Source organism: Lontra canadensis, unplaced genomic scaffold (genome assembly GCF_010015895.1).
Source record: "Lontra canadensis isolate GAN:19392208 unplaced genomic scaffold, GSC_riverotter_1.0 scaffold197, whole genome shotgun sequence".
NCBI lineage: Eukaryota > Metazoa > Chordata > Mammalia > Carnivora > Mustelidae > Lontra > Lontra canadensis.
The window spans coordinates 1528287-1538734 of record NW_022631191.1 but is presented as its reverse complement, the minus strand read 5'-3'; the positions used below and the strand labels follow the sequence as shown (position 1 = coordinate 1538734).

Below are 10448 nucleotides of genomic sequence, written 5' to 3'. Positions count from 1 at the left end.
CCTGGGAGTCTATCCAGCTAGCCTGCTCCCTGGGCACTCAATTTACCGTTTATTTACTTATTCTCTCAGGTGCACAGAATTGAGTTGACCATAATCCTCAGTTCTTGGCACACTACATCATCGTTGGTCCATGCGAGTCCCTTTTCTTCTTTGTTTTGTTTTGTTTCTTCCCCTTCATCACCCATCCCTGATCCAATACCCCCTCCCATATAGGCACCCACTCTTGTGTATTTAATGTATGTCCTTCCAATTCACCATTCATGTGTTTATTTACATATATGTGTATCTGTGAAAAATATATGGTATTGTTATGTGTTTTAATTTACATAAACAGTATTGTACTATAAATCTTGTTCTGTTTCTTTTTTCGCTAAACATTCTGTTTTTGAGAGATCCAGCCTTGTTGCTGTACGTAGATCTAATTCATTCTAGTGGTCCATCTTCTACATCTATCACATGTTTCTTATCCATACCCCTGGTGATGGGTCTCTAGGTTGCCTCCAATTTTCTGCTACCACAGAAAGGCTGCAATGGGCAGTTTCCTACATGTCTTAAGGATGCCCAATTTAGAGGAGAGGAAACAGTGTCTCTGAGGACACTCCCTCAGAGAGAGGGAGTGATTTGGTTAGGGTTACAAAGTGAGGAGCACACCCGTGATGTGAATCCCAGACCAAATCCAGAACCCCACCACCTCGCCAAAGGAAAGACCATCAATCTGGCCCTCCAAAATCTAAAATACAATTAAAAGCGGCATACACTGAGGAAAGGATTGGAAGGAGGGCAAGTATCAAGTGGACGAAGAGAGAGAAAATCCTAGAAAAATCTGGTGGATGAACGGAATCATAATCATTTTAATGACGCAGACGAAGTTACTTTTTGGGTGTGATTATTTCTAGAGCCATTTTGCAGAGAGGCAAAAAGCCACGTCAAAAATCTGGTTCCAAACCAAAGGTCCTAGGTTTCTAAATTCCAGGCTCCTTTAGGGCAACCCTAGCCCCGGGGGCCACATTTCAGATCTCCACAGAGGCAAACGCCGGGAATAGAGAAAGGGACAGATTTAAGAAGTGCGTAGTTGTTGAGGGGAGGGCAGAGAAGGGGGAAAACGATAGCGAGGCTCTCCCAATTTTATTTGAGCACATCCTGCTCCGAAGCTGCGTTTGTTTTTTGTTTTGTTTTTTGGTCTTCAGAGCCACTGGTACTTTTCCCATTGGATAAAACGCTGCGAGGGTGGGAGAGGGGTTTCTTCCCCTCAGTTTTCCTTGCAGCCAATCGCCATGCAGTTTCCAACTCGTCGCTGGGGGAGTCAGCCCGATGATTGGCGGGCCCGAGAGGAGCCAATTGGAAAGCGATGAGGTGCGGTGTTGGCAAGCAGATTGCGTGAGAGCGGGCAGAGGTCGAGGGAGAGCCAGTGCCTCGGCGGGGACTGGCAGCCAATGGAGAGGCAGAACGGGCCCTTTACGTCAGGGAGGGGGTGGGTCTTGGACACTTGGCGCGGAGGGAGTAGGACAGGCGCTGTGGGAGGGAACGCCAGAGCGAGGCTGTGAGGAGAGGTGGTGGCGTGAGGTGCTGCGGCTCAGCTTCAGGTGTGACAGGCAGCGGCGGCTGAGAGAGCGAAGGGGCGAGTGCGATCCCCTGAGCTGTGAGCGCGGTCACCATGGACCGCCAAGATGAGGGGCCTCCGGCCAAGGCCCGCCGCCTGAGTAGCTCAGAGCCCTCTCAGCACGACCAGCTGCCGCCGCCGCCACCGCCGCCGCCGCCGCTCCTGCGACTGCCCCTACCTCCACCCGAGCAGCGGCCGAGGCTCCGGGAGGAAACCGAGGCGGCACAGGTGCTGGCTGACATGAGGGGGGTGGGACTGGGCCCCGATCTGCCCCCGCCACCGCCCTATGTCATTCTGGAGGAGGGGGGAATCCGTGCGTACTTCACCCTGGGTGCTGGGAGTCCCAGCTGGGAGCCTGCGATGGAGTCGGGGTACGGGGGGGAGCCCCCTCCTACGGAGAGCCTAGAAATATTCTCTCCTTCGGAGGCTTCTGGGGGAAGTGTGGAAATTGACTTTCAGGTTATGGAGCCCAGCAGTTTTGCTGGAGAGAAGGCCCTAGAAACCTGTAGCACAGGGGAGTGGGGGTACCAGGAGTTAGCCGGTCCGAGGGGGAAGGAAGAAGCTATCATCATCGTGGAAGATGACGACGAGGATGAAAAGGAGAGTGTGAGGAAGAGGAGGAGGAGGAGGAAGAGGAAGCAGAGGAAGGTGAAGAAGGATAGCAAGGAGAGGAATGCGGAGAGGATAGAGTGCATCCTGCAGGCACTGGAAAACATTCAACTGGACCTGGAGGCGGTGAACATAAAGGCAGGCAAGGCCTTCCTCCGTCTGAAACGCAAGTTCATTCAGATGCGAAGACCCTTCCTGGAGCGCAGAGACCTCATCATCCAGCATATTCCAGGCTTCTGGGTCAAAGCAGTATCCTTGTCATCTATATTCATGGGCCAGGAGCCCATGACAAAAAGGGGGGGGTTTGGGGGAAGAGAAAGGGTATGGGGGTGGACCCCTATTGAAAAAATAACTAGGTTTGGTGGAGGAGGAATGGAAGGAGAGGGGCAAAACATCCGAGAAGCTGGACTAGAGATGGTAAAGGGGGTAGAGGGGCACACAGCATAAAACCTGGACCACAAATGGAAAACGGGAGAGGAGGAACGTAATATTAAAAAAAAAAATACATCACAGGCAGTGAAATGGCTAGGGTAAGAGAGGGGCACACAGCAGAAAAATTAGACCAGAGGTGGTGAAAGGAGGAGGGGAGGGACACACAGAAGATGAACTGATTCAGAAATGATGAAGAGGGAGGGGAAGGGCACATAGCAAAGAAATTGCCCAGAAGTCACACCTGGCTCTGCAAGGCTAGGTCTCTGCTTAGGTACTAAGGAGACCCCAATCCTGGCTGGAGAGAAGGGGACTAGAAAGGGGCTGGAGCCCCTTAAGGGGCAGGCAAAGGAGTATCAAATAGTGGAGATCAAGGAGTTAAATGAAGGAAATAAGAGAGTAAGAAGAATCTTGTTCGCTACTGGTGAAAAGCTTATCTCTGGGGCATATACAGACATACATACAACATGTTAGGAACACATGGGCTTAACTTCCTGGTGGAATTACATTGATATAGACCCTTGGCTCTCTCCTACAAAGTATCACATGATCACAGGCTGTTAGCACTCAGGCACACACATATTTTGTGGCCGTGGGTCCTTGGCATGCAGACACAGAGCATCATGTGACTATTGGTCCTCAGCACCCAGACACACAGCATCACTTGGACACAAACCCTCACAGCCAGATCCACAATATCATGTGGACACAGACACCTAAATGAACATCATGTGACTCCAGGCCCTCGGCAACCAGTTACAGCATCACTTGGGCATGGACCTTTAGCCCGCAGAAACACAGTGTCTTCTGAATACAAACTCTTAGCACCCAGACACACAGCAAATACGAACCGAGGCAAGGCAACCTAACACAGAGGTTTGACATTGCATAAACACAGGCTCACTGCATAGTATCATGGGAAGAAAAGTGTGGGTCACGTACCATGACCCACTTGCTCCACACACATCACATAAACATAGAGGGAATTCTGCTCCAGCCTCTCTGTTGCTCTGCCCTGCCTGGCCTTCCCTCCCTCCTTCTCTCATTGAACAGTCACTCCTTGACCTAAACTGCTCCCTCCATCAGTTCCTCAACCACCCCAAAATTTCAATCTTGATCAACCGACGTGATGAAGACATCTTCCGCTACTTGACCAATCTGCAGGTCAGGCCAAAGATACATTTTTTTTACCAGGATCGGGCAAGGAATCTGGCCCTTGGAGGTGAGGGTGGGGGGGGTGGAAGGGGCCTTGGTATGGTGGGGATCCCAACATTATCTCTATCCTGAGCAGGTACAGGATCTCAGACACATCTCCATGGGCTACAAGATGAAGCTGTACTTCCAGACAAACCCCTACTTCACAAACATGGTGATTGTCAAGGAGTTCCAGCGCAACCGCTCTGGTAAGAGGCAGTCCTAGGGAAAATCCACACCCCCATCCCCCATCTGTCCTTGTCTGCTGCCCTCTCCATAGACTCCTTTCCCTCCAGGCCGGCTGGTGTCTCACTCCACTCCAATCCGCTGGCACCGGGGCCAGGAACCCCAGGCCCGCAGGCACAAGAACCAGGACACCAACCACAGCTTCTTCAGCTGGTTCTCAAACCACAGCCTCCCAGAGGCTGATAGGATTGCTGAGGTGGGGCTCCTCCTAGCATTGCCAGAGAAAGCCTTGCTAGGCTTGCCTCTGGATGTTTGGGGAATTGGGAGTAGGCTCTGGGGCTTGTATTCATAACTGTTCCCCTCCCCCCACCCCAACCCTCTTTTTCAACAGATTATCAAAAATGACCTGTGGGTTAACCCTCTGCGCTACTACATGATGGGAGAAGGGGGCTACAGAGCAAACAAAAAGAAGCAAGAAAAGGAAGAAAGGTGATGGTGGTTTCGTGGCTGAGAGGGATTTGTTAGGCATGGGATAAAGATTAGGCTAGTGTCACACAGGATTTGTAGAGCCAAAGGGACTTTTTTTTTTTTTAAGATTATTTATTTATTTATTTATTTGACAGAGAGAGAGAGATCACAAGTAGGCAGAGAGGCAGGCAGAGAGAGAGGGGGAAGCAGGCTCCCTGCTGAGCAGAGAGCCTGATGCGGGGCTTGATCCCAGGACCCTGGGATCATGACCTGAGCCGAAGGCAGAGGCTTTAACCCACTGAGCCACCCAGGCGCCCCCCAAAGGGACCTTTGAGAGAATCCAGTCCAATATGTTTTACAAGTGGGGAGTGATGCCCATAAATGGGGTGTGATTGCCCTGAGGTCATGCAGTCAGGAGCAGAAATGGGACTTTCCCAACCCTAACCTCATCCCTGGGATCCCTTGTAGCTTACTGCCTCTCCAGTTACTACCTTTCAGTGTCTGCCTTACCTCCCACCAACCCTATACTCAACCCTAGGCTTCTCCACAGTAAAAACAGGGACAAGTGTGAGGTTGTGATCCTGGAAGACTCTGATGACTATCATCTAATGGAAGACATTATCAGTGAGACCTCAGACAGTGATGGTATTACTGACAATGAGACCATTCATGACATCAAGATCTCTGACTTCATGGAGACCACTGACTGCTTTGAGACCACTGACAATGAGATAACTGACATTAGCGAGTGCCTCTGTGACAGCGAGAGCCCTGACCACAATGAGAGCCCTGACAGTGAGACCACCGACAATGAGAGCCCTGATGATAGCGAGACCACTGATAATAATGAGAGCTCTGATGACGAGACCACTGACAACAATGAGAGTGCCGATGACAACAATGAGAATCCAGACGACAACAACGAGAACCCTGATGACAACAGTGAGAACCCTGAAGACAACACTGATGACAATGAAGAGAACCCTGATGACAATGAAGAGAATACTGATGACAACAATGAGAACCCTGATGGTGATGAGAACCCGGATGGTGGTGATGAGAACCCCAAAGGTGGCAACCATGGCAGAAATGGCAACAACCAGGATAGCAGCGACAGTGACAACGAAGGAGACAATGAGGGCAGTGATGATGAAGATAATGACGGCAATGAAGGCGACAATGAAGGCAGTGATGATGATGGCAATGAAGGTGACAATGAAGGCAGCGATGATGATGACAGAGACATCGAAGATTACAAGAATGACACTGATGACCCTGACAAGGATCAGGATAACAGCAACAATCAGGATGACTATGAGGACGAGGTAGAGAACATCTCTGAAGAAGACTCCTCAGTGGAGGAGGAAGAAGAAGGCAGTGAGGAAGGTGAGCCTAGAACCCCTCTTGTTTTCCCTCCTTTTCTCTTCTCAGAAAAGCTGGCCCGGATCAAGGCATGAATACAGTCTGCACTTGTGGGGAAAAGAAGCATTTTGTGCAACTTTTTAAACAAAGCAAGACCAGGGAACCTTTAACTTACAAACTTAGCAGAACCAAAGAAACAAATTCCGGTTCTAGGTGGTGGGTAGATAGGTTGTAACAGAGCAAAAGTCACAGGAAGAGTGAAGAGATAGGAGAAGGTGGGTAGAAAACTGAGAAGGACAAGTTCATACACATAAAGCAGGGAAATGACAAACACCTTATAATTCAGCATACTCTCTACCCAGCCCAGGACTTCAGGGAACTCTCAGGCTTGTTTGTCTTTTGAGGATCCTTCACTAGTTCTGAAAGCTGCTTCTCACAAAAATGTCCAGTAAGATATGTTGGGGACATACTGCATGCATTAATATTCTCAGGTGAGAGTCACATGTACATTAGCACCTTAAAGGCTCTGAAAAGCCCTGCTGTAAGAAACCCTTTTAAACATTGTGGAACTTAAAATTGGAATTTCCCCAAACTTCTTGACCACAGAAACTATTGTTTAGTGTTCACCAAAACATGCATTTTAGGAAATGTGGAGAAAGGTTTGCCTGTCGGGGTCTGAAGGAGAAGGCAGTCCTTAAGATGACTCCCAGGTTTGGTCTGGCCTGGATGACTGGCAAACAGAGGTGCCAATTCTTAGGATAGGGAATGACATGGTGGCAGGATTGATGAGATGCAGGGAGGAACATGGAGTTGGGAAGGCCTGTTGGATCTAAGATACAGGTAGCCCAGGCAGGTGATTGGTTTTATGTCTGGGAAGTCAGAGGATGTAAATAAAGGAGGTAATAAGCCAGAGCAGAATCCTAGCCCTGGATTCTGGGACCAGTTAGCATTAATGAAGTATTTACTGTGCACCAGGCACTATTCTGAGTGATTTACTGTTACTGGCTGATTCATTTAATCTTCACAGCAAGTCTTTAGAGGTAGGTACTATCGTAGATGAGGAAACTGAGGCTCTGAGAAGGTAGAATTGGGAAGAGAACTGGGTCATGGGATGTTCTCAGAAGGAGGGGATAAATGAGGACTGGTATGTGTCCATTGGATTTAGCGCTGTGACCTTGGCAAAAGTAGTTTCAGTATATTAAAGGGGGCAGAGACAGACCACAGCGGGGTAGGAGGAGGGAATGAGCAAGGGGCAAGGCAGTAGAGTCAAACCTTAGCTAGGAAGGGGATGGTAGAGGGCGGGCAAGGGAGATGTCTGAGCCTGGCTGTGGGCAGGCAGACCTTGGAGAGGTGGGTCCCTGGGGAAGATAGAAAGAGCTGGAGGTAGAAGACCAACCACTCCTGGGGGTTTTGGCCATGGGGTCTCTGGCAAATTTCCATTGAGTGCAGGGGCAAGGAAGGAGGCATTGGATGAGTAGATTCAGTGTAGACATATATTCAGTTACAGAAACTGAAGGAGGTGCCCCCAGATGGTATCTTCTTTCAGAGAAGGGGAGGAAGAGCTATCTGCCCAGCCCTGGGGTGGGGGGTGGGGGGATTGGGCTAAAAAAGACAGACTGGGGCCTGTTGAGATCAGACTGTGGAGAAAGAGCGGGGGAGCTGCTTTGGAATGAACAGAAGGTTTATTCAGCTGAGATCAGAACTCAGGAAGACACACACATTGACACATTACAGGGGGAGAAAAAGCAACTTTCAGAGTATCAATTTTGATAGGCCAGAGGCAGGAAGCCCACCCTGCTTGCCTGCTTCCCTTCCACTCCTCCCTTGTGTGTGTGTGTGTGTGTGCGCACACACACACACACACACACACACACACACACTGGCTTGTCACACACACACTGGCTTGTTCCAAGCAGAGGTGCTTGGCAAGTGTTCCAGGCCCCCAAAACCCTGGCTCTGGGCTCTGTTCCCTGTTAAAAGAGTGCTGTCCTCCAGCTTCCAGAACAGTGAGAAGATAAATTTCTTTTGTTTAAACAACAAAAAAAGAATGACATCTACCTGTTCATCTAATCACCCTCCATTTTCCCCTCCTTGCCTCTCTCCCTCTTTGCAGACAGTGAACAAGAAGGTGAGGAGAGTGATAACGAGGAGGGAAGCGATAACGAGGAGGGAAGCGATGAGGAGGAAGGGATCGATGAGGAGGAAGGGATCGAAGACTCAGAAGGAGGGGAAGACTCTGATGATTCTGACATGGAGGAGGTGCTTCAGGTTCAAAATGCTTGGGCCAACCCGGGGAAGAGGGGCAAAACTGGATAAACATTTCACCCTTGCAAGGGCTGCCTCTCTGTATCCCTCTCCCCCTGCCCCATTTGCCCTCCCCCTGAGCTAGGGCCGCGCGGCCCCACATTGCACTTCTGGGGGGTGACCGAATTCGTACACGGGTTTAAAGTTTATTTTTATGGTTTAGTAATTGCAGAGTTCTTATTTTGGGGGTAAGGGAAAGGGGGATTCCCTCTTCCTTTTGGCCCTCCTCTCCTGCAGGCTTCTGTGTGCTGCTAAACGTATTTATTGTGATGCCTTGGTCAGGGCCCCTCTATCCTCCTCCTCGTGCTGTGTGGAGTGGACACCCTTGATCCCTAAGCGGGGAGAGCCGCCGTGGCCTTGGGGGGCTCTGCTGCCACCCTGTTCTCCCAAGCCTCTCTTTCTCTCCATCCCTTGCCCTGCCCCACGCTGTGCCCGCTAGCCCGCCTTGGTGTCTATGCAAGGGCGCTTGTCATTGCAGTGTTCCTGTCCCCCTCCCCCCAGAAGCCCCTCCTTGTTCCTTGTGAAACTTGGTAATCCTAATAAAATTCTGAGCAAATTCAAAGTGCTTCTTGTAGTCTTTTGTCCCCCTTGGCGAGCCATCCCCAGGAGCCAGTCTCTTCCACAGACCCTCAAATCACTGTCTCCTCTACGCACTGGTCTGCAAGACAGTGGTATGTGTGGCGGGGTTGGGGGGAAGGTATTGGTTTTCTGCGGGAGAGCTCTGCAGGCCGCAGAGGTGCTGCGTCAGAGCAATGCGGACCATCCTGGCCAATGGCAGGGCGAGGCTAAGAAAGCCCCACCCCCTACCAGCTGCTGCAGTGGACCCCGGCAGGTAGCAAACAGCTTCCCACGCCTTCCCCTCCTGCGCAGGCGCAAAGAGACGTCCTGCACCCTAGAATATCCATTTGTTCAATGATTCATCTTTTTATTTATTGTGCGTCAAACCTTTCCTCAGGCCTAGTGTGAGCTGGGCATGGGGAATCATGGGAATCCATTTTTCTCATTTGCATGTAGTTTTAAAAAAAATAGTAATCTGTCAAGACATTACATCCTAATAATTCAGGAATGCTCTCCTGTTTTAGAGAGACGGTGTAGGATTCCTGGAACTGGACCTGGAAAAAGAGGGCAAAAAAAGATGGCTCGAGCCAAAGAGTGCATAGCGAGAAGGGGAAAGCAAAGGGAAATTACTATATAGTTGTATGATGGGTTGGGGAAGGGATCAGGATTTGGGTGTCTGAAAGGCAGACCTCTGGAAGGCCGAGTTGTTTTAAATTTTGGATAGAGTAACTTTATTTCGGCGGACACCAGAAATACCTCTAGATCCTTTGTGGCTAATAATGATAACATACAAATATCCAGGTTGGTCTTCTGCAATATACCTCCCGAATTTTCCATCCAACGCCCATGTTTTAATGAAAGGCTTCAGAAACCGTCAGATTGCAGTTTCAGAGAATGCCCTCTGCTGGATGCCAGGAGAATGGATTGGAGAGAGGGAGAGCAGTGAGGAAGTTGATGCTATCCCTCAGGTGAGAGTGGTATAATGGGCGGATACGGGAGGTTTTTAAGATATATTTTTTATTTCAAAAGTTTGAAGATTTATAGAATTACTGTGAAGATATTACAGAGAGTACTCATATATCCTATAGCCAGTTTCCCCCCATTGATCTTGTATTAACATGGTACATTTGTCACAATTAATAAACCAATATTATTATTACTAACTGAAGTCCATATTTTATTCAGATTTCCTTAGTTTTTAATGTAACTTTTCTGTTAAGGATGCCATCCAGAATATCATATTACATTTAGACAAGAAGTGTCAAATTATTGGGCAATTCTTTTTTTTTTAAGATTTTATTTATTTATTTGACAGAGAGAGAGATCACAAGTAGGCAGAGAGGCAGGCAGAGAGAGGGGGGAAAGCAGGCTCCCTGCTGAGCAGAGAGCCCGATGCGGGGCTCTATCCCAGGACCCTAAGATCATGACCTGAGCCGAAGGCAGAAGTTTAAGTCACTGAGCCACCCAGGCGCCCCTCATATTACATTTAGTTGTTATGTCTTTATAGGCTTCTCTTGGCTGTGACTGTTTCTCAAACTCTCCTGGTTTTTGATGACCTGGAGTCATCAATGTTTGAAAAATACTGGTCAGGTATTTTGTGGAATGTCCCTCAACTGGGATTTCTCTGATGTTTTTTCTCATGATTAGCTTAGGGTTATGGGTTTGGGGAAGGAAGACCACAGAAGGAAAATGCTATTCTCATCATATAAAGGGTACATACTATCAATGTCTTATCACT

At 49.1% G+C, this 10448-nt stretch overlaps 1 protein-coding gene across 2 annotated transcripts; it reads left to right on the top strand.

The window, feature by feature from the left end:
• Positions 1–1519: 1519 nt before the first annotated feature.
• On the top strand, positions 1520–8714 carry TSPYL2 (TSPY like 2). 2 transcript variants are annotated; one of them, XM_032847953.1, is made up of 7 exons: positions 1520–2458; positions 3725–3802; positions 3930–4041; positions 4129–4274; positions 4410–4507; positions 5037–5872; positions 7962–8714. In XM_032847953.1, the coding sequence occupies exons 1-7, from the start codon at positions 1655–1657 to the stop codon at positions 8162–8164; spliced, it is 2277 nt and encodes a 758-aa protein (XP_032703844.1). In that variant the 5' UTR covers positions 1520–1654; the 3' UTR covers positions 8165–8714. The 2 variants fall into 2 exon arrangements, with proteins under 2 accessions (XP_032703844.1, XP_032703843.1); XM_032847952.1 differs by having other exon boundaries at positions 5025–5872.
• Positions 8715–10448: the final 1734 nt, after the last annotated feature.

Bases quoted from the DNA above. Each gene is read 5' to 3' on its own strand.
- TSPYL2 (XM_032847952.1), top strand. From the start codon at position 1,655: ATGGACCGCCAAGATGAGGGGCCTCCGGCCAAGGCCCGCCGCCTGAGT. The intron at 4,275-4,409 runs GTGGGGCTCCTC...CTTTTTCAACAG, and splicing joins AGGCTGATAGGATTGCTGAG to ATTATCAAAAATGACCTGTG. The intron at 4,508-5,024 runs GTGATGGTGGTT...ACTCAACCCTAG, and splicing joins AAGCAAGAAAAGGAAGAAAG to GCTTCTCCACAGTAAAAACA.